The sequence below is a fragment of the Dama dama genome, chromosome 7, assembly GCF_033118175.1.
Source record: "Dama dama isolate Ldn47 chromosome 7, ASM3311817v1, whole genome shotgun sequence".
Taxonomy (NCBI): domain Eukaryota; kingdom Metazoa; phylum Chordata; class Mammalia; order Artiodactyla; family Cervidae; genus Dama; species Dama dama.
In genome coordinates this window covers 29420404-29443593 of record NC_083687.1, presented here as the reverse complement: position 1 = coordinate 29443593, position 23190 = coordinate 29420404, and the positions used below count along the sequence as shown (strand labels likewise).

General features: G+C 49.5%; 2 protein-coding genes across 5 annotated transcripts; one reads left to right on the top strand and one right to left on the bottom strand.

Annotated features, from left to right (window-relative positions):
- Positions 1-151: 151 nt before the first annotated feature.
- On the bottom strand, positions 152-5693 carry CLIC1 (chloride intracellular channel 1). Its single transcript, XM_061147064.1, has 6 exons — positions 5438-5693; positions 3199-3308; positions 2859-2984; positions 2600-2706; positions 1811-1992; positions 152-545 (listed from the first exon to the last, which is right to left on the bottom strand). Exons 1-6 carry the CDS (start codon positions 5474-5476, stop codon positions 384-386), a joined length of 726 nt encoding a protein of 241 aa, XP_061003047.1. The 5' UTR covers positions 5477-5693; the 3' UTR covers positions 152-383.
- MSH5 (mutS homolog 5) lies at positions 3316-23124 on the top strand. 4 transcript variants are annotated; one of them, XM_061147061.1, is made up of 25 exons: positions 3316-3521; positions 9811-9961; positions 10232-10355; positions 10807-10887; positions 11068-11130; positions 11826-11947; positions 12132-12241; positions 12499-12534; positions 12859-12941; positions 13701-13746; positions 16696-16834; positions 16951-17013; positions 18760-18888; positions 19188-19260; positions 19421-19530; positions 19765-19845; positions 20070-20157; positions 20375-20564; positions 20670-20796; positions 21205-21354; positions 21706-21780; positions 21955-22098; positions 22285-22422; positions 22571-22644; positions 22870-23124. In XM_061147061.1, the coding sequence occupies exons 2-25, from the start codon at positions 9824-9826 to the stop codon at positions 22979-22981; spliced, it is 2496 nt and encodes an 831-aa protein (XP_061003044.1). In that variant the 5' UTR covers positions 3316-3521; positions 9811-9823; the 3' UTR covers positions 22982-23124. The 4 variants fall into 4 exon arrangements, with proteins under 4 accessions (XP_061003044.1, XP_061003043.1, XP_061003042.1 ...); XM_061147060.1 differs by having other exon boundaries at positions 21703-21780; XM_061147059.1 differs by having other exon boundaries at positions 20070-20200; positions 21209-21354; positions 21703-21780.
- Positions 23125-23190: the final 66 nt, after the last annotated feature.

The window sequence follows — 23190 nt, the reverse complement described above, 5'->3', positions numbered from 1 at the left end:
GCACTATCGTGGACCTACACATAAAAATGGCAGCCCATCACAAGCACCCCTCTTCTAAATTCCTTGGTTTCTGCCAGGAGTTCAAGGTCATTGACCTACTCTTTCCTTGTTATTCACACTTCAAGCCCCCGTTTTGTATAAAAACACTAGATTGTCATTCTATATTTTATTACTGAAATACATTGTCCAACCCACCCCACAACAAAAATCTCTCGCAGATCCCCCATCCTTGCTTCTCATCGCCCCCAGCAAACCCTGCACAGGTGCTCCAGGATTCTATGCCCACTGGCCATTTTGGAGTGTGTCCGTTGGGTAGCATGTGGAAACCACCCAGGGCCTTTGTGGAGAAAATGGAGGGGGGCCAGGGAGCCTTAGGAAGGGCCTTATTTGAGGGCCTTGGCCACTTGCTCATAGGCCAGCTCGATTTCCTCATCATCTGGACAGGTGGAAGCAAACTCTTCCCTAGCATAGGCATTGCGCAGGTATCGATGCACTCCGCGAAACACATCCGGAATGGAGAATCCCCGGTACTTCTTACATACCACCTAGGGGTGGGGGAAGGAGGACCAATAGGTTAGCCTCAGGGAAGTCACACCCGCTGCCATGCCCTTGGTCCTTCCCTTATCCCACAGCCTACATGATAAAATCCAGGCATTTAAGCAAGTCCGCTACCCGGTTTCTTTTCTCATGACTCTTCAGTTCAGTAGAGTTCAGTCACTCAGTCCCGACTCTTTGTGACTCCATGGACTGCAGCACGCCAGGCCTCCCTGTCACCAACTCCCGGAGTTTACCCAAACTCATGGCTATTGAGTTGGTGATGCCATCCAACCACCTTATCCTCTGTCGTCCCCTTCTCCTCCTGCCTTCAATCTTTCCTAGCATCAGGATCTTTTCAAATGAGTCAGCTCTTTGCATCAGGTGGCCAAAGTATTGGAGTTTCAGCTTCAACATCAGTCCGTATGACTCATCTCCCACATGATCACCTGCAGTCATCTTAACTCTTGTCTAGTAAGGCCTTCACCCTTTCTCTCCACTTACTGAAATCCTGGCCATTTATAACCAGCCCCTTTTCAGATCACCCTAGTCCATGGTGCTTGTTTTCTCCTCTTGATTTTGAGATATAATTCACAAACCATAAAGTTCTTTTAAATTTCCACAGCAATTTCTGTCTACTTGTCATTTGGCTTTTAATCATATATTATTAACTTTCATGTGAAAGTTATTTTCTCAGCTAGATTTCAAATCCTTTGCAGGCAGGGACTTACCTGCAGCATGCCAAGATCAAAGGTCCCTCATGCTACAACTAAGACTCTGTGCAGTCAAATAAAATAAATACAGAGATTTTCAATACACAGTTCTGCAGCAGAATGACACTGGGCCCACGTTTCACAAACTAAACCATAGCTTTGAGCTGTGACAAAAACAAGGGAACCAGCAGTTTTCATCTTCCACAAGAGGAAGTGGAGACTGAAACAACAGACTTAAAACTTTGATTTTAGGAAAAGCCTGGTCTGTCTGATCTGGGGATTTGGCAACGATAGAGACAGGAAGAGCATTCTTGAAAGCAATACTGGGATGTGTTACTCTCAGTCTGTTTGCACCCACACCTTGCATCGTGGAACGTAATTAATTCTCCCAAGCAGTGGTCTTGCCAGCAAAGATAGCAAAGAAGGAATAGGGTGGTGTCTGCCATTGGAAACCACCCTCAGAAAGAAACCACTTTTGGAGTGGTTGTCATGGGAAGCCTGCATGGGAGCCCCTTAAAGAGTCATCCCACTTCCCACCTACTCCTCCCACAATCACTACTCACCTGTACTATGTGGAGCTTGGGCAACAGGTTGCAGTCAGCCAGAGTGAGCTCATTGCCATCCAGAAATTTCCTCTGAGAGATGCCCTCATCCTCAGCACTGGTCTCATCTACTTCATCTGGGAGGGGGGATGTCAGGTAATTGTCTAATACTTTCAGGGCTTTCAGGAGCCCCTTCTCCAGGTCTGTGCAAGAGAAGGGAGTTGGTAAGAACATCAGAAGATCGACAAAAGTCCAAGAAGGTCCATGGCGGGGGTGAGGAAAGTCCAAAACAATAATAGCTAACACTAATGTGTTTCATTTTCTCTGTGCTCTTCCTTTTTTTTTAAGTATCTTTATAATTCTTTATTTTTCTTTTATTTTTTTGGCAGCACTGCAAAGCACGTGGGATCTTAGTGCCCCGACCAGGGATCGAACTCACGCACCTTTCATTGGAAGCACAGAGTCTTAACCACTGGACCGCCAGGGAAGTCCCTCTCTGTGCTCTTCTATGCAATTTACATACAAAAACTCATTTAATTCTCACATCAACCGGGGAAGTATGTATTGTTATCCTCATTTTATAGATCTGAAAATAGATTTCCAGAGAAGTGAAATGAATTCCCCGAAGGCTCACAGCTATCAGAATTTGTACTCAAGTCATCTGGATCTAGAGTCGCTATTATTTTTTAATTGAAGTAAGGTTTGCCAATATCTGCTCCATCTCCCTGATATCTGAATGTCCAGGTGTCCCTAATCCCTAGATCTTTTCCATTCCTCCTAGGACCCAGGCCTCTGACCCACAAGACTCACTGTCATTGAGTGCTGGGTTTGAATTCTTAATGTAGGCGGAGAATTTGGCAAATATGTCCAGCCCAGCTGTGTTGGATTCAGGGTTCAGAGCTGCCAGCTTGGGGTACCTAAAAGCCAATGGGAGAAACTGGATATCTTCCGAGGAGGAGCCTCAGCTCGCCTGCCCTAGCCCCACCACCATCCCCGTTTTCCATTTCTTCAACCCCTCTTTCCCAGAGTCTCCCAGCTCCCCCACTTCCCATTCCAAGTTCCCCTCTACCTGGGAGGGCACAGCACAGCCTCCAGAAATTCCTCAATCTTGTTGGTGTCTGTGTGCACTTCGGTGCCATACAGCAGGAAAGGGAGCTGCCCTCCTGGGCACAGCTTCTGTACCGTCTCAGTCCGCCTGGAGGAGAGACCAGGCGTAAGGACGGGAAAAGGGGGTTAGGGAGACCCAGAAAGGGGAGATGGAGGGAGGTGGGAGAGGGGCTTCAGATGGAGGGGTGGGGGGAATGGTTCAGGATGGAAGGACTCAGGTGAATGAGTGTGCACCTGTGTACACGTAAGAGGGGTTTAGAGAAAAAAAAAAGAGGGGTTTAGAGGAAGAGAAGTGGGCCTACCTCTTGGTGTCAACAGTGGTGACGTTGAAGGTGACTCCCTTGAGCCAAAGCACCATGAAGAGTCTCTGGGAGAAGGGGCAGTTTCCAATCTTGGCCCCATCACTGCCAGCCTGGAAAGGAAGCCCCAGCCCAAGGTTAGGCCTGGTGTACCCCACTCATCCTGAGGCTATTCTCTACATTTCCTACTCCCAGACTTGGCTGCTTTCTGCCTAGTCATGACACATACTCAATCTCACCGGTAAAAGTTCCCCACATAACTGGGCTCTGCACTCTCTGGTCTGGGTCAAACCTAAGACGGATCATTAAGAATATCTTCTGCAAAGGTAAGCTTCTGGTTTCCCAGAGAACTGAGGACAATGGGAGGAAGGCCCAGGGAATGGATTTTGGAGAAGTTGGAGGAGCTAGACCCTAGAGAGGGAAGACTAACGGGGGCAGACGTATTTACCTTTCTCGGTACTATTCTAAGCATTCTACATGCCATAACTCATTTAATTCTCACATCGACCCACGAAATAGAGCCTAGAAAGGGCCTTTGTTGAAGCCTGCAGTGTCGGCTAGAGGCCTGGATTCCTGAAGGAAGTAGAGCCTGAAGACAGGAGAGGTGGGGCGGGGGTTTGGAAGCAGGAGTTCTGGTTCTCTATACACTACCCAAGCAGCTGGGTGGGGAGTCAAGGGGCTCAGAGCCTCACCCTCGAGGTGTGGAGGGCCTTGTAGAGGGGGGCTGCTCTCTAATCCCTGACCTCATCCCCCAACGGACACCTCCCCCTAGGCTGAGGGTGATTCATCTCACTGTGTCTTGGGTCTCAGCAGCTTCCTTCCTGGCAGCAGTGGGGGCAGGGAGTTGTGAGGCTGAGGCCTGGGCAGACAATGTCACCTCCCTCTTCCCTGGGCACTGCCAGGGGAGGGGGGGGTCTCCCAGAGCAAGTCCCCTGGCTCCAGATAACCTTCCTCACGTAGGACCCAGGGCTGGAATCTCTGCAGCGCAGCCCCACCCAAGAGTAAAAATAGCCCCTGAGGCAAGAGTGAGAGTGAGGTGGGGACCACACCTAAGCAGGCGGACCCCGGCACGACTGAGGGAGAGGGAATGGCCGCCTGAGAAGCCCTGGCATAAAGCAGAGGGAGAAACGGGCTGGGACAAACAAAGGCTGGAGGAACAAAAGAGGGGAAGTGGAGGGTGGGGAGACTTCGAGCCAGGAGATACAGACGGAGGGGGAGGTCGCTAAAGGGAGGGAGGAGCACAGAGAAGGGGTCTGGAAAGGCGAGAGAATGCAAGTCTAGTGCGGAAGGCAGCGCGGCAGAAGCGGCAGCCTGAGGTTTCGATATGCAAATATCTTGGGACCACCTCTCCTCATCAACACCCACGGAGAGGACAGAATTGGGACGGCTCTTTTTCTTTCGTTTCTATAACCCCCAAACCCTACACGCCCTAAGCGCTCCTTCTCCTGCTCTCTCTTCCCATCTACCCTCGAGGTAGCCACTGCTCAATTCTCATCTCCCCACCACCACCCTTTCTCTTGCTTCTCCAAGACCCCAGGACATTGGTTCTCGACCCCATCACCTCTGGACCCCCACCTCTGACCCCCACGCCAGCTTCTGGAACTCCACTCCCACTCTCCTGTCTCCTTCCACCCCACCAATTCTTCCCAGTTCACTTGGTCCCACTCCCAGACCTGCCTACCACACCCTCTTCCTTGAAACCTCCCCCGCCACATACACATACACACACCCACACACACGCCCCTCCAAGTCTCCCCCACCATGTGTCTCACCCTCTGATCTTTTTGTAGGACCCTTATCCTGAAGTTTCCCTCGGTCCCACCCAAACCTTGTTAGGTTTCCGGCTTGTTTCCCTCGGTCCCACCCAAACCTTGTTAGGTTTCCGGCTGGCCCCTTCTCTCTCTGTCTCCTATCAGCTGTTCCCTGACCCCCACTCCGTCAATCTTCTCAACTCCTGGGAACCCTCCCTTTTCTCTATCTTCTTGTCCTTTAGGCTGCTGGAAACTTGCACTTTTACAAACTTTTCAGGGTTGAGCCTAGATTTCTCTAGGCGCGCACATTATCTTCGCCTCCCAACCCTCCCGCCGCCCCCCCCCCCCCACCACACTAAAGATTGCACGTGGGGCTGGGGGTGGGAATCAAAGAGGAAAGGGAGTGGGGAGTGGAGGCTGGAGCTGGGGAAAAGTGAGAGTTGGCTTCCAGGAACTTGGAGGGGGGCCGAGGAGGGAGAAGGTGTTCTTACCTTCACGAACAATTCGACCTGCGGTTGTTCTTCAGCCATGGTTTCGACGGGGACCAGGAAGCGGCCGTCGCTGGGGGAACTGGGAGGGGCCGGGCAGGGAAGGCGGTCTCACAGAAGAGATTCTCTCCCCCAGACCTAAGGCTGGCCCTTCAGCGCCACACGAGCCTGATCAGACCCGCTCACTCCAGACGCGGCCTCTCCACCAGTCCAGCGTACTCCACACCCAGCGGCTCTAGCTCTACCCGCTCTCGGACTTGATCTGGGAGCTGACTCACGGACCGCCCCGCCCCGAACCTGGGGAGGGGACGGGCGGGGGGCGGGACTCGACGACCTAGGGAGTGGGCCCGGAGGGGTGAGCCTCGGGTCTCCCTGATGATGGGGGAGGGGGTTTGAGATGAGTCTCGGGAAAATGCCTTGTGTCCCTGCCAGTCTCCTTGATCATGGGACTTTTTTTCTGCCTCAGTTTCCCTGCTTGCTTAATCAGAGGACACTCCCACTCCACCCTCACCCAAGAAATCTGACACTGCTTGAGCACGTCCCCGAGGGCCCAGAAAGGGAATTATAGAAGGGAAAACTGGTCCTTTATTCCTTTCTCCAAGTTTCTTCCGGACTCCAGTTCCCAATTCTGGGTTGCTAGGACTGTGGTCCGCAAGAGGGACTTGGACGTGGAAGCTGGGTTTGAGGGAAGAGAGTGGTGAAAAGTAGGGCAGGGTTGGGGAGGGGAGATAACAGGCCCTGTGCTGGGGAAACAGGAAGCTGAGCCCAGGGGCCTCATCGCTGGGAGAGGTCCTCTCCCATTCAGCAGCCTGTTCAACTTTTTTTTTTCATTTATTTTTATTAGTTGGAGGCTAATTACTTTACAATATTGTAGTGGTCTTTGCCATACATTAACATGAATCAGCCACGAAGCCTGTTCAGCTTTAAGGCTTCCACTTCTGCCCCCCATCTGGAGCCCCTTGCTGTGCCTTTTGCCCTTTTCTCAGTGACAGGTTGCCTTGGAGATGAGGAGGAAAGCATGGGGTTACTGTAGCCCTACAGTAGAGAAGCACTGATCCTACTGGGCTGGTGGTAGCTGGTCTTATCGTGGGGGGAAAAGGTGAAAATCAGACAAGACAGTGTCAGCAGAGTCCTTAGGGACACAAATAAAGAAGTAGAGAGGACAGAGGAAGAATAGTTCTCTCCCTCCCTCCCCAATAACCTTGATTTTGGAGGCTCTATCAAACTCTTTATGATCTGCTGAAAAATAGCCCCAAAATATGTTCTCCAAACAGGACATATGCCAGCCTCCACATTTGAATCTCTGTCCTATTCAGCCATCTCTTTCTTCCTTACTACCCTCTGTCTAACAAGACACCTAGAGTTTCAGAAAATCAAGGATATAGGAGCAAAACAGGGCTTGAAACTTAAAGAACAGGAGAGAGTTGGGGGAGGAGCGGATGGAGTGAAGACAGGTGCTAGAACCAGCAGTTAGTGCGTGGTTTCCTCTCATGCTTCCTCTTCTGTGGGTTTTTTCTTCCCTGGAGGAAGGCCTTTCTCTGTCCTCCTCACAGAGGGGATATATTTGATATTTCTTCTCTTTTGGGCTTCCCTTGTGGCTCAGCTGGTAAAGAATCTACCTGCAATGTTGGAGACCTGGGTTCAATTCCTGGGTTGGGAAAATCCCCTGGTGAAGGGAAAGGCTACCCACTCCAGTATTCTGACCTAGAGAATTCCATGGACTGTATAGTCCATGGGGTCGCAAAGAGTCGGACACAACTGAGTGACTTTCACGTTCCTTCAACAGAAGAATGTAGAACGATTCAACAAATATTTGTTCGTTGAGGGGAATCTCCTCCAAGGTGACCCTTGAAACCTGCACGCATGACCTCTTCCATCTGAAGAAGGAGGTCAAAGCAGCACTACATCCCAGGGTCCTTTTCTGCTCCAGCTGGTCCATGTCCACCAGAATCTGCCTCACAAAAATCTCCCCTCTGGGAGAAGCCTCAGGCAAACTGGGCCAGTCCTGAGCTCAAACGGGTTTGGCAGCTTCTCCCCTGCCTCTCTTTTTCTCTCCTACAGTTTTTATAACTAGAACTGCCTTGATCATCAATATTGACTTTGGCTAGCTGGCATGGCTGCCCACAAAGTATTTTTCCTTAACTTCTCAGGTGACAGATAATGTTGCCCTCTCCTGGTACCATCCATCAGTGTCTCATGGGTTTGAAGTCAGGGGCTACACCCCCCAAATCCTGCCTCAGAGAAGTTTCCCTCCCATCTCCATCTCCTTGCCCCTGCTTTTCTCCTATTTCAGTCTCTCCCCTTTACTTCTCCAGGCTTCTCTTTCCACTTCCTCCCCTTCCTCAGCTTGGTAAACCAGTCCCTAATCTCTTCCCACCCCAGACTGGAAGGTGTGTCCCTCCCCCGACACTCCTTAGAGCTGTCACCTGGCCTCCTCCAGTTTTCCATAGCTCCCTTGCTCAACAATTTGCCAGGGGTAACCATTAACCTAGTCTTTAACTCACTCCTCCACCTTTCTCACTAGAGGAGATTTTCCATTTATTAGTTAGCAGAGCCACTTTACCCCCACCATCTTTCCTAAGTGCTTCGATGGGAATCTCTGCATCTCAAAGTGCCCAGAACAACCTGGGGGTGAAGATGTATTTCAAGAGACTTTTAAAAAATATATATGTATTTGGCTGCTCCTTGTCTTAGTTGTGGCACACAGGATCCTTAGTTGCAGCCTGTGAACTCTTAGCTGTGGCATGTGGGATCCAGTTCCCTGACCAGGGATCCAACCTGGACCCCCTGTACTGGGAGCATTGAATCTTAGCTGCTGGACCACCAGGAAGTCCCTTAAAATTATATAATTATAAAATTATATAAACTTAATTTTGGTCTCTCAATCTTCTTGTTTCTCCTCCCCTCATATACACACTCAAAAATTAGGCTCATGGAGTAGGAACTTATGTCACCTGCTTTGATTCCACCACCTGGCCCAGAATGAATGAATAACACTCTTCTATTCTTAGGGGTCTGTGTGTTTGTGTGTGTAAGGGTAGGGGCATGTGCTTCTAGGGGTGTAGGTGTTATTAGGTCTATTTCTCTCTGCCAGTATTCTTTTTTTTTTTTTTTTTTCCTGCCAGTATTCTTGCCTGGAATATCCCATGGAGGGAGGAGCCCTGGTAGGCACTGTCCATGGGGTCTCAAAGAGTTGGACACGACTGAGCATCTTCACTTTCTTTCTTTTCTTTTTCTCTCTGCCAGAATTTGATGAAATTCGATTATTTCCAACTTCTCGTGGGGCGCCGAAATTATTCATTAGGCCTTGTGGTGCCTCTATGGCAGCGATCATACTCTGCACCCAGGAAACAAGCAGAGGTGGGCTGAGATAGGAGCCTAGCTTCTCATTTCAGCTTATTTATTTAAAACACTCAGGAAGCTCTTACTGTGTTTGCCAGGCACTGGTCTAAGCTCTTTATAAATATTAACTTAGATTGTTGGCATAGGTTGAATTAATGTTGCTTATCTCCATTCTCCAGAAAAAAAAAAAAAAAAGTGCACTTCTGTTCCTTTAAGGTCGGTGCTGTCTGCAGATTCCCCGAAGTCCCTAGACCCGCTGCGCGGGATGGGGTGGGGGTGGGGCTCGGGCTCCAGTTCTGCTAAGAACCTTTCTCACAGGCTCTCAATCAAAGCCCAGAAGGCCTGAGGGCCGGAGGCGCGGGTGCTAGGCAACGGCAGAGGGCGGGAAGTTTGAACCTTCTGGCAACGCCCCGTATGCGAATAGGCCAATCATCATCCAGCCTTCTCTGTGGTCCTTTTCTCCCTTTCACTCTGTTGGATCTCTAGGTAGGATCCGGGTTTCTTCGACCAATATCGGCTAAGGAGGCGGGGCGTGTGCGCGCGCACCAGGCCTTCGTGTTGGCGCACCCGTCCCGCTGGTCCGCGGCTGTTAGTGACGAGGTGTCGCGCACGTCGCGACCCAGGTGACTGAAAAGGCGGGAAAACGCCGCAAGTTTCCTGCATCCGGGTCGGGGAAGCCAAGATCGTGAGACTGTGATCTTGGGGGCTTGGTTGGAAGAGGGGAGTGAGGAGCCGTGTAAAACTCGCCGCCCAAAGGACGCTCAAGACCGTCCCCGAAACACAACCTCCGCGTCACAGGGATGAGGGGGGGCGAGTGGTGTTTTCCACAGTCTGTACTACAGTGAAATACTGGAAAAGTCGCCCCTCCAAATGTCCTACACCTGTAACCACAGCTCTCGAAGGCCCACGCAGCTTTGCCCCTCAGCCCTCTCCCAGTAGTTCTCAGTGGATTTGCTTCTGCGCGCCCCGCTACCCGCACCTCCTAGCAAGTGAGCTCTCGCTCCAGAACTGTCTTCATTTTTTTGCATCCACAGAGCCTCCAAAGCCATGGCCTCGGTAGCAGCGACCCCAGCCAGGACGCCGAACGGACCAGGACCCGGGGAGGCCTCTGCCAGCTTCCCCACCGTGGCTTCAGTGCCGGGCCCCCGGGAGCCCGAGGAGGAGGAAGAGGAGGAGCCTGCTGAGGTCTTGTAGGGGGAGAGGCGCTGTTGGAGGAGCAGGAGCTCGACAGAGCTGGAAATTGATTGGAACGCCTGGTTGTTAGAATATAAAGGGTCTGCGAAGACCTGGGCTAGTCACTTCCCTCCGCTGAGTGTCGATTTCACATTTACTGAATGGAGGTGTTGATACCTATCTCTGAGAGTCGATAAAATAATTAAAATTAAATAAGACATGGCCCAACCCTGTACTTGTCAGTGGGTCAAATATTAGTTTCCTTTCCTCCTTGCCCGACAGATTCATCTGTGTGTCCTGTGGAATTCAGGATACCTGGGCATTGCCTACTATGATACTAGTGACTCCACCATCCACTTTATGCCAGATGCCCCAGACCACGAGAGCCTCAAACTGCTCCAAAGAGGTGAGGACAGAACTAGGAATTCCCCTATGCTGGCACTGGAAGTGTATTTCATTCATAGGGCCTTACCTGTCTCAATCTATTTTACTAGTTGACTCCTAGAGGCTCCCTTTATTGTTTTCAGGAATTCATCTCATTATTCACAAATATATCAGGTGCTGGAGATATAGTCCTGGGCAAATCAGTCATGTCTGTCCGTTAGGAGTTTACAGTCCAGTGATAATCTCATGGGCACCCCTCTTCCTTCCCACTACCCCATCAGTCTTAACTGCTCTTTCTTTTTCTAATCTCATATGTGACTCCTACTTCAGCTCCCAATGTGGGGGGCCCTCCCTGCTCTTGGAGGAAATAAGTTTTTGAGGGGTGAAGGGAGATAACAAAGGGAGGGTTACAGGTTCCCTTTTAGTCGAGATAAAGATCCTTGAACGCATTTGCTCTCCATTCTCCTTCCAAGTTCTGGATGAAATCGATCCCCGGTCTGTTGTTACAAGTGCCAAACAGGATGAGAATATGACTCGGTTTCTGAGGAAGCTTGGTAAGGACTGAAAAAGGAAAAGAGGAAAAATGGGGAAGGACAAAATTACAGAATGTTCCAGAGATTAAAGGGTCTTGTGGGGAGCTACAGTGAGGAGATCAGAATTGGGTGAGAGGGAAGATGGGAAAGAGGCAAAAGGACTATGATGTACAGACTGATGGCCCTTTGTTTCCTTTACAGCCTCCCAAGAGCACAGGGAGCCTAAGAGACCCGAAATCATATTTTTACCAAATGTGGATTTTGGTATCTCCTCCCTTTTGCTTTGCCCACACCCCCATCCCAGTTATGTGACCCTTTCTCCTAATTCCAGTTTCATCATCAGAGGTCTCCTCTCAGCCCTGTCTCATTCTAAACCTGTATGTTCTTCAGGCCCCATGACCAGTCTCCCCACGATCTCTCCTAATACCTACCTTTAATAACCTGCAGTTTAGGCTTGTTTAGGGATGAGGGCCCTGCCTGAAAGAGGGCGTGGTAGCATTTTTTGGTCAGTTTTGATTGTTAGCATTTTCCCCTTTAAGCCAAAGCCATTTGCTCCTTAGTAAAAAAAAAAAAAAAAAAAGCACTGCCTCAGTTACCTTGTTGATCTAGAAGGCACTTCCGTTATCTTCCCAGGTTTATAAAAAGGACAGGGAATGTTCTATCCTAAATTCCTCTATTAATATGATTTTTTGACCCAGAATCCCCAATTCCAGATAGATATCTTACTCGCCTGAGCCATTTACCTTTCTCAGCTTATGTTCCCAGCCAAACGTCTTTATGTGTAGACTAAAGAGAGAGTCTAAAATTTGGTTCTTGTCTCAGCTTTCCACTAATTGCCTGTGTTAATTTGGCAAACCACATCATCTCTCTGTTTTCTCATTCTTTTTTTTTTGTTTTCTCATTCTTAAAATAAGACTGGGGCTACAAGATCTTTCCCTCCCGTTCCCCCCTCAAAATAGGCCTGGAGATAAGCAAACAGCGCCTCCTTTCTGGAAACTACTCCTTCATCCCAGACTCCATGACCACCACCGAGAAAATCCTCTTCCTCTCCTCCATCATCCCCTTTGACTCCCTCCTCATGGTGAGATGGGTCTTGGGAGATAAGGGCTGGGATGTAGCAGATTAGAAAAAGGCACAAGCACCTGGACACCAGGGTTGAGTCCTGGAGGTACTAGCCCAGTCCTGGAAAATAATAGTTCTTCCCATGTTGTCTAGCCACCAAGAAACTGGGATTTAGCCCAACTCCACTACTGATCTCCTCCTAGGTTCGAGCACTTGGAGGACTGCTCAAGTTCCTGGGTCGAAGAAGAATCGGGGTTGAACTAGAAGACTATAACGTCAGCGTTCCCATCCTAGGCTTTAAGAAATTTGTGTTGTAGGTGACTTACCCTAACCTCAACCAAAGTAAGGTGGAATTGGGAGGCCTGGAAAGTAAGGCAGATTGGGGAGTGGTGGCAGTGACCCATCTGGTAAAGTGCTTCAGGACACACAGGGTTCCTGAGAGGGTGTGGAGCTCTGGGGAGAAAACTGAGACCGTCTTCTCGAAGGAAGGCTAAATGGGTGGGACTTAGGAATAAACTCAGATCTCTCATGCCCCAGCCACCTTCCTTTCTGCTTGTTTTCTGCCCTCAGAACCCATCTGGTGAGCATAGATCAAGACACTTACAGGTAAGGAGATGGAGGCAGGCTGTCATCTTTGGGGAGGGAGAAGGATTAAGCTTAATGCTGTAATAATCCTAATGGGGCTTCAGTTTCTTTAATCCTGGGCCTATTAAGGTTTCTCTCCCTGAAGGAAAGAGAAGTGGGGGCTGAGAGGAGAGAAGAAGAAAAACACAAAGGTGTTACCCTCCTTTTCTAAAGGGAGAAACTGAGGCAGAGAGCCATGAGGGACAACCTTACATCAAGACTTGATCTCAGGAGGGGTTCCCAATCCCCATTCCATTTTCTCAATCACCTTTAAAAACCCAAATGACCCTAATTTCTCCCTGATAGCGTTCTGCAGATATTTAAGAGTGAGTCTCACCCCTCGGTGTACAAAGTGGCCAGCGGACTCAAGGAGGGGCTCAGCCTGTTTGGTAGGTGTGCCTGTCCCTCGTCCCACACTGCACAGGCCTGCCAGAAAAGCAGCTGCCTCCAGAGACGGATCCCAGCCCCTCTCTTCCCACTTTACCCCACTGCCAGCTGTCACTTCCGCTCTAGTCCAGCTTTATTATCTTCTTTGTTCCCTTCCTGAGCTTGGGCGTCTCCCCGAAGCCTTGTCCAGTATAGTTGTCCCATGTTATTTGCATATCATTCCCTACTTTACCAACTCCGTCTTTATTCCTTGGATTTGTATGAATATTTGTATTAGTGATGTACCTGTCTAGGGACTTTGGGAGACCCTATGTATAGAGGAGAGTTATGTAGTTGCATAACTCTTGTGTTTGTTTTGCATAGAGTCGTATCTCTTATAGTTGTCTCAGGCTTTAGGCTGTGTTGGGGACATCACCCAAGTATCCACGTGGTTTCACTGTGCATCTCAGTGGATTGGATCTAATGTTTACGTGTATGTGTTGGACTTTTTGTGAGTCTAACTGTGCCTACTCTGAATATTTTTCTGGCTGAGTGTCCCTATGAGTGCTTATTCCCTCCCCCAGGCCCATGTAAGGTAATCCCGGCTCAGACTTGTGGCCAGACGCTGGCTTTGGCTGCCTTTGTGTCCTGTATCTGGGGACTAACCCCCAAGCCAGCCAGCCCAACACCCAAACCTCTGACCCTGATGCCTCAGCTTAGACACATCCATACATTCCTTTCTCTGCCCCTGCTTGTAACAGGCTCACTTCCTACCCCAACAGGAATCCTCAATAGATGCCGCTGTAAGTGGGGAGAGAAGCTGCTCAGGTGAGCGAGGGTCACACATGTGCATGCCGCCTATAGCCTCAAACACACCACCCTTAACAGTAATGAAAACAGCTGCCCTTTCCCAAATGCTGGCTAAATGCCTTTAGTCCTTACAATGACTCCATGTGGTATGTTGCTCTCATTTTACATTGTCAGCACAGATACATACAAACCCATTGATGACACACGGACTTTCACACGTACTCGCAGCAGAAACACAATCACAGGACAGCAGTGTACACATGGTAATATCTTTAATGATTAAAAACATACTTCAGATGTGAGCTGTTCTCTGATGACTTTCAAATTAGTATCGCTAGTTCTGAGCTCCAAATGTGGAATGCTCTTTTGCCCATCATTACCACCTGCAATTTCCACAGGAAGCTCAAACTCAGAGCATCCAAACCTATGCCCACTGGCCCTGTTCTTACTTCCTCATTCCCTTTTCTGCTTAGTGGCATTGCTGGCAATATAGCTTTTCAAGCTCTGAACCTTGGGTTGATGCTTCTCCCTCACCCCCGATATTCAGTTATTCACTAAGACCTATTGATTCTATCCTGAAATGTCTCTCCCAGCCATTCCCTTCTCCCTCTTTCCTCTGTTCTAATTCTGGCTCTCTTCATCTTTAACCTGGAGCATTGCATTCACCTTCAAATTGGTGTCTCTGCCTCTAAACTCTTCTTTTCCCCAATCTATTCTTCATTCTTAAATAACTGTCATTCCAAAACAGAAATCTGAACATGTCACTCCCCTATTTTTTAAATCTTAAGTAAAAACAAAAGACAAATCTTAGGAGGCTCCCTCATTACCTATAGGATGAAGATTTTCATCTTTAGCAGTACAATGCTCAGGGTCCCTCAGTTTTAATTTCATGGCTTATCTCTTCAAGTATATGGTTATTTTTTGTTGTTGCTGTTTAGCCACAAGACTTAGGATCTTAGTTCCCAGACCACGGATGAACCTGGGCCCTCACAGTGAAAATGTGGTCTTAACCACTGGACCACCAGAGAATTCCCCCTCCAGTCTACATTTATGCTGTTTCCTTTAGAAAGTCTTTCCCCTGTTCTCCACTGGTCAGAATCTTAAATCCTCTTCAAGGTGCAACCCAACTATCACCTTTTTGGTGAAGCTTTCACAGGCACCTCTGAGTGTGTTGGCATGCATCTTGCCATGTAGTCACATAGTGCTTATTTATGTTTTTTAATTGCACTATCACATCAGATTGGAATTAGCACTTAGTGAATCTACTTACCCTCTATGCAAGTGAGTGAATGCTATGCCATGGCACATTCCTATTACCTCAGCTCATAACCCTCTATGAAGTAGAATGCAAGCACACTGGTTACATCATCTCTAAAAAGTTAGGAAACCTTTGCTAGCCTGCAGGTACACAATCCTTTTCCCATGCCACCTGCCTTGCAATCTGTATCTTTTGGAGGTTAATTTAGGATTATCTCTGAAGTCATCTCCAGATAATTGGTGAGGTAATTTAATTACCCCTACATTCTCTAGTTCTTCAGGTACAGATCCCTAATCTCAATGAGGGATGAAAGGAAGGAATTCTCAGAGAAGAGAACTGTATCAAAAGTGAGGGAGAGTGCAGATTCCCTAGACAGGACCCCCACAGGGCATAGAATCACAGCCTGATGATCAGCTAAGGGCCCAGCTAAGGGCCCAGCTGATCTAAAGGGCCCAGCTGATCTAAAGCTAGACAAGGAACCTGGAAGGTGACTGTCACAGTATGCTCTGAAGAGTGATGTCCAAGCAGTCTGGAGGTCTGATTTTGAAATCCAGCTGTCCTTCTTACTAGTGGCACGACTTTGGACAATTTGCTTATCTTCTAAGGGCCTCATCACCTCAACTGACTTGAGCCTGACTCAGTCGACTAAGACCTCCAGGCACTCGAAGTACATAAGTCAGAGACACTCAGGTGTTTTATAAGGAAGCCTGTCTGGTGAGCCCATGTGCTCTCCTTGTGGGGATGGTATTCACAGACTGGCCTACACTGCCTCAGGCACCTCTGCTCCCCTGTGCCCAAGAACCAGAGGTGCCTGAAACCCACTCTCGAATCCAAAGGAGTCCTCCATTTCATTCTAATCTAGGGTGTTCTAACCAAGAAAAAGTGGCCATAGACTCAGTGTGAGATACACATCCTTAGGCCCCAGTGTCTCCACAGGTTGACTCATATACAAAGTGGTATGCCTAATGGCTTGCTCTAATGCAGGAAAGAATCCGTGGCCTCCCAGGTCATTATAGAGTCTCACTGCTCTTCATGGCCATAGAGAGATAGGGATACCCTCCCTGAATTAGAGAAACACAGATGAGACATTTATTTTTGTATAATAATTTAATTTGTCAGGAAATACCTCAGCCACATAAAAGGTAGTAATAATAATATAAGCCTATGTGTTTCCACTAGCCAGTTTAAAAACAAGAAGCTCTTTAAGTACCTCTACCTAATACTTTCTTCCCTGCAGGCATGACCTTGAGGACTTATCATTCTACATGGAACAGTTACATACTTTCATAGGAAGGACATGAAAAGACGAATGTCTGTGCTATTTCACAGCTAAATACAGATATGCAAACTCTCTGAATCACTCCTACTCAGCTGCAGAGAGAGCTAGAGTGTTGGAATTCAAGTGGTTCAACACGCTGCTCTCCCTCTAAAGATATTGAAAAGCTCCATCACGTATCCACAGGGAATGACACATGGTCATATCCATCACAACCGAGATACACAGTCACAGTCGTGCTCATATCCAGAAATTTTCAGTAGGTGTGAGTAAACACACCTGCATAGATAGGACACTGTTCTTACAATGTGTACCAATACACATTGCCACCATCCCCAGGGCCCTCCAAGGGCACATTTTCCCAAATTGAGATCAAGACACTGATGAGAACAGGTGTAATTTCTGGTCTCCCCACTCCAACCCTCACTTCCAGGCTGTGGTTCACACGTCCAACCCAGGACCTGGGGGAACTGAATTCCCGTCTGGATGTCATTCAGTTTTTCCTGTTACCCCAGCATCTGGACATGGCTCAGATGCTGCACCGATTGCTGGGTCACATCAAGAACGTGCCTGTGAGCCCAGGTTGGGGGGCAGGGAGGTGGGGAAGGAGGCTGAGGAGTGGTGGGCATCTTGAGGGCCGTTAGAGTGGGAGAAGGAAACCAGCAACTGTCTCCTTGTCTGACTGTAGCTGATTCTTAAACGCATGAAGTTGTCCCACACCAAGGTCAGTGACTGGCAGGTTCTCTACAAGGTAAGACCTCCCTTCTTACACCTAGAAATCCAGGTTAAGCCCCCAGCATGTGTCCCAAACCCTCTTTACTCTTGTCCCCCTGTCCAACTTTATTCCAACACCTTAAAAAAAAAAAACTTTGTAGTGTGGAAATTGTCAAAAAAATTTTCGAGAGAATAATATAATGAACCCTCATGTACCCACCATGTAGCTTTAACACTCTGACTTATGCAAATGTTGTTTCACATATCTCTTCTCTCACTTTCCTTTTCTTGGATTATTTTGAAGCAATTCCCAGCCATCACATCACTTCACCCATAAATATTTCAATATGATTTCTAAAAGAAAATTATTTTTTTAAAAAGAACAATACTTCTTACCTAAAAATTAATATTATTGTCAATTATCTCATTTAGGTTTCTATTCATCTCTTAAATGTAATGGTTTTTTAAATTATTTATTTTTGGCTTTGCTGGGTCTTCTTTGCTGTACAGGCTTTTCTCTAGTTGTGGTGAGTGGGGGCTACTCTCTAGTTATGGTATGCAGGTTTCTCATTGCAGAGACTTCTCTTGTTGGGGAGCATGGGCTCTAGGATGCGCAGGCTTCAGTAGTTGCGGTTCCCAGGCTCTAGTGCGTGCATGCATGCTCAGTCATGTGCAACTCTTTGCACCCTCATGGACTGTAGTCCACCAGGCCCCTCTGCCTATGGGATTCTCCAGGCAAGAATACTGGAATGAAAAAAAAAAAAAATACTGGAATGGGTTGCCATTTCTTTCTCCAGGGGATCTTCCCGACTCAGGGATCAAACCCACATCTCCCACATCTGCACTGCAGGTGGATTCTTTACCACTCTGCCACCTGGGAAACCTCTCCCAGGTTTTCGAGCACAGACTCAATAGTTGTGCACTGGCACAGGCTCAGTTACTTGGGCTTAGTTGCTCCAAGGCATGTGAGATCTTCCTAGACCAGGGATCAAACCTGTATCTACTGCATTGGCAGGAGGATTCTTTACCACTAAGCCACCGGGGAAGCCCCATGTTAGTCTTATTCTGTGAACTTCCTTAGTAATTTTAGTTAGTTCCACAATTTGATCAGTCTTTTTTGTGAGTAGCCATTGTTTTTGCTACTTGTTTGTTTTCATCAGGGCTAGATTATAAGCCCTTTGATTTATATATTCTATATGTCCTTTGGCACAGAGTAAGGTTCAGTAAATGTCCTTTGGATTGGGTCTGTGCACTCAATCTAATCCCTGGTTAGAGCAGCCACCCCAGGTCACTGACCTTCACGCTGGGAATTAACTCTCAGTGACTCTCACCCTTCCTGTCTGTTCTCTCTCACCCAAATGCTGGCATTGCCCCTACTGCCTATCTACTTCTTCTCTGCCTTTCATATCCCTATTTCTCCTTCTCCTTCCTCTGTACAAACTTCTCTCTTGGGACATTGTACAAATCTCTATCAAAGCACCTACCACTTTATTTTTAAATCTTCTGGGTATATGTCTGTCTTCCTCACTAGACTGAGAGCCCATGTGGGACAAGGGACCCTGCTGTCTTTGTTGTCTTCAGAGTCTCAGAGTTTAGTGTGATGCCTGGTGAAGAGTTTTGCAGATGCTATTTTCTCTTGGTTTCTTTTTTGTCTTTGAGAGCTCCTCTGTCTCTGTTATTATGTTTTTTCCTATTGGTCTCTGTCCTTCTCCATCCAGCCCTGTCCCCTCGCCTCAGCCTGGCCTGGGTATGGGCCACCCTCCTCTGTCCATTTCTCCCACAGACAGTGTACAGTGCCCTGGGCCTGAGGGATGCCTGCCGCTCCCTGCCCCAGTCCATTCAGCTCTTCCGGGACATTGCCCAAGAGTTCTCAGATGACCTGCACCACATTGCCAGCCTCATTGGGAAAGTGGTGAGTGGAAAGAAAGAGGCAGATCTCCTGGGAAACTAGGGGGGAGAGATGGATCTAAATAATGGAGAGCAACGGGTGGGAGCTCTGGGGAATATGGTGTGGAAAACGAGGATGCATGGGAGACACTGAGGTCAGCTGGATGGCCAGAAGATGGGATGGCAGACATCAGGGGTGTGCTTGAAGGCCTAGAGGGTCAGGGTTAAAGCCAGGACTGAAGGGTGAGTTGGGGCCCAGGTAGAGGTGAGGAATAGGACGAGATCATGCTGGATGGAAAGAACCTGGATTTCTTGTCTCCTCAGGTGGACTTCGAGGGCAGCCTTGCTGAAAATCGCTTCACGGTCCTCCCCAACATAGATCCTGAAATTGATGAGAGTGAGTGTTAGGTGTACGGATGGGCCCCTGAGCCCCGAAACATGAACCTGCCCCGCGATGGGGTACCGTCCTCAGCAGGCGACCCCTCCAAGTGGGGGTGATCATTGCAACCAGGGCGGGAGCCTTACTTTTGATATCCACGTGTCTTCCACGCTCTTAGAAAAACGAAGACTGATGGGACTTCCCAGTTTCCTCACTGAGGTGGCTCGGAAGGAGCTGGAGAATCTGGACTCCCGGATTCCTTCATGCAGTGTCATCTACATCCCTCTGGTGAGGGCAGGAGGCAGGGGTGGTGCACTCCCTGGGGGCGTTAGGGAGACATGAGGCTTAGGAAGGACACATTGATAGATAAGAAAACTCCTGGAAAAATCAGAAGAACATGAACACTTTTTGGTGCTTAGGTCCCTGAGGGAAACATTTGGGGGACACAGGGGACTCTGGCTACTTATAAAGAAAGTGCCCAGAGCATCACTCCTTGCTTTATCTCTTCTTTACTCTCCTCAGATCGGCTTCCTTCTTTCTATTCCCCGCCTGCCTTCCATGGTGGAGACCAGTGACTTTGAGATTGAAGGTCTGGACTTCATGGTGAGGCCCTTGACCTCTGTAGGGGGCAATAAGGAAAGGCAATCAGCAGCTGAGGGAGGGCCTTTCCCCATCAGCTCTGCCCAGTGTGGGATCCCTCTTTCACTGTTGTATCTTTACCAGCTCTGAGACAAAGGAGAAAGAAATCAAGGCCAGGGCTGGGGTGGGGTGAGAGAGGATGAGGATGGAGAGATGCAAAGCCCATAGCTTTGAACCCTTGTACCCAGTTCCTCTCAGAGGAGAAGCTGCACTATCGAAGTGCTCGAACCAAGGAGCTGGACTCACTGCTGGGGGACCTGCACTGTGACATCCGGGGTGAGGAGAAGCGAGTGGCTGGAGCGGACCGGGCAGCGTGGAGGTGATTCTGATAGGCTCCTTTCCTTCCTGCTATTCCCTCTCCCTCTCTCTGACTCTGCCTTTTCTGAGTATCTCTGGGATTTCAGATGGTTTCTAGGTTCGTCTGCTGGCTTCTTTGTCTCTGCTTTGCTCTCCCCTGAAGCTGACACCAGCTCCTTCCCTCCCCTGCCCCCAGACCAGGAGACTCTGCTGATGCACCAGCTGCAATGCCAGGTGCTGGCACGGGCAGCCATCTTGACCCGGGTGTTGGACCTTGCCTCCCGCCTGGACGTCCTGTTGGCTCTTGCCAGTGCCGCCCGGGACTACGGCTATTCAAGGCCCCGTTACTCCCCACAGCTCCTCGGGGTACGAATCCAGAATGGCAGGTGAGGACAGAAATGGGTGGAGGAATAGACACGGGGCGGGGGGTCCAAAGGCCCCATCTTCTGGATCCACAGGCCACATGCAAGGTAACTTTCCACCGGCTACAGGCATCCGCTGATGGAACTCTGTGCCCGAACCTTCGTGCCCAACTCTGCAGAGTGCGGGGGGGACACAGGGAGGGTCAAAGTCATCACTGGACCCAACTCCTCAGGGAAGAGCATATACCTCAAACAGGTAGACGAATCTCTGCATTCTCTTCTCCATCATCTCCACCCCCCACCTGCCAATCAACCAAGGTTCCCACCGCTCTTCTCCACTTTGCTCTGACCCCACGTGTCATGAAAAGACTCACACCTGCTGTCCCTCTCCCTTCCATGTTCTCATTCTCTACCTGAGGGAGGGCCGTGTGCTAATGACCATCCTCTGACCTGAATCCTCCTCTCCCACCTCTTGAGGAGATCCACACGGTTCCTAAGCATGCCTCTGCCTACTTCCTGCCCCTTTTCACTTACTCTAAAGTGAGCCGAAGGGGCTGTTAAACTGTGTCCCTCTATCTTGATCTATCATTCTCCCCTGAGATTAGCCTCACCTTCACCTCAGCCCATACCACCAGGCACTGTACCTGTCTCCTCCCTTATTCAGGTAGGCTTGATCACATTCATGGCCCTGGTGGGCAGCTTTGTGCCGGCAGAGGAAGCTGAAATCGGGGCAGTAGACGCCATCTTCACCCGAATTCACAGCTGTGAATCCATCTCCCTTGGCCTTTCCACCTTCATGATCGACCTCAACCAGGTTAAGAAGAGGCAGGGTTGGGGGAGGGGGTAATGGGGAAGGAACCCTAGCCCTGAAAAATGGTCAGAACAGAAAAAGCTTTCCTTCTGCTGCCTGTTCTCTATGCTAGGGGCAGGGAGCACCCAATTCAGAAACCAGGAGAATCAATACCATGAACCTTTGCCAGTCCCTGGCTTTGTGTGACGCGCTGTTGTCAGTGAAAGGATGAACAAAACATGGGTCTTGCCATTAAAGAACTTGCAGTTCGGTAGGGTGGACATGTATTCAAGCAGCTTTACTCGTAGGCACACTGGTCAGTGCCAGGCCTCGAATGTTTATGAAACTCTCCCTTATCCACCGGGTGCCCAGCAGGTGGCGAAAGCGGTGAACAATGCCACCGAGCGCTCGCTGGTCCTTGTGGATGAATTCGGAAAGGGAACCAACACGGTAAGGAGCTAAGGAGAGGAAAATGGAGGGCGGAGGAGCAGGAGGGCGGGGCTGGGCCTCTGGAAAAGAATAGGGGTGTGTGGGCATGAGGGGGGAAGGCCCGGCAGGAAGAGGGGGCGCACGGGGCCCTGTGGCTCCACACCTTCACCCTGCGCTACCCTGCACTCCTCGCAGGTGGATGGGCTCGCGCTGCTGGCTGCCGTGATCCGACACTGGCTGGCACTCGGACCCACGTGTCCCAATGTCTTTGTGGCCACCAACTTTCTGAGCCTTGTTCAGCTGCAGCTGCTGCCGCAGGGGCCGCTTGTGCAGTACTTGGTGAGGAGACCTACCCAGCTCCCCAGGGACCCCGAGGCTGAGCATTTCCCAGAGCTGGGAACTGGCTCCTGCATCAGAACAGGGACCTTGTCCCTTCCCGTTTCTTACTCTCAACAGTGACTGACCAAGGGTATTGGGGCAGGAAGCAGAATGACTGAACACTGCCCTCTTTTATTCTCTTTGAAGACCATGGAGACCTGTGAGGATGGGAACGACCTTGTCTTCTTCTATCAAGTTTGCGAAGGTGTTGCCTGTGCCAGCCACGCCTCCCACACAGCTGCGCAGGCTGGGCTTCCTGAGAAACTCATTGCTCGAGGCAAGCAGGTGGGGCCCAAAGAGCAACCACCTCCATTCACTGTCCCTGCTTCTCTCAGGGGTCTGGATTTCTGGGCCCATGGAATTTCTGACCCATACTTTCTCTTCTCTTACCCAATACCCAACCCCACCCCTACCCCTTCCTCCTTGGTCCCAGGTTTCGGACTTGATCCGCAGTGGAAAGCCCATCAAACCTGTCAAGGAGCTGCTAAAGGAGAAGCAAATGGAAAAGTGAGTGCAGGCCCTGGGTCCTTGTTCTCAGGGTCCATGTTCTGCAGCTCCTCTGCCCCCTCCAGGGACTTAGACAGCCTCTTTGCCCTTTAACGATTCACAGTTTCTTCCTGAAATTCCTAAATTCTCAAGGTCATGGATTTCCTGTGCTGCATCCTCTCCCCTCTGCTCAGGGACTCTGTTATCCATCCTCCCCCAAACCTCACTTCTTTTCTCTCCCTTCAGTTGCCAGACATTAGTAGATAAGTTTCTGAAACTGGATTTGGAAGATCCCAGCCTGGACCTGGACGTTTTCATGAGTCAGGAGGTGCTGCCTGCTGCCACCACCATCCTCTGAGAGTCCTTCCTGGGCCCTCCTCCAGGTCCCAAACCCCTGAACACTGCCAGGCCTCCTTGTTTCCTTACCTCCCTCAGACCCAGAGTTCTCAGTTTCCCTGGAAATTCTGTTTCATGTTAATAATAAAGCTCATTTTGGAGAAAGTTGTTGTTTTCTTAGACCAGCCAAAAAAAAGCGAAGCAAGTAGGAAAGAGATGAAACAGGAAGCA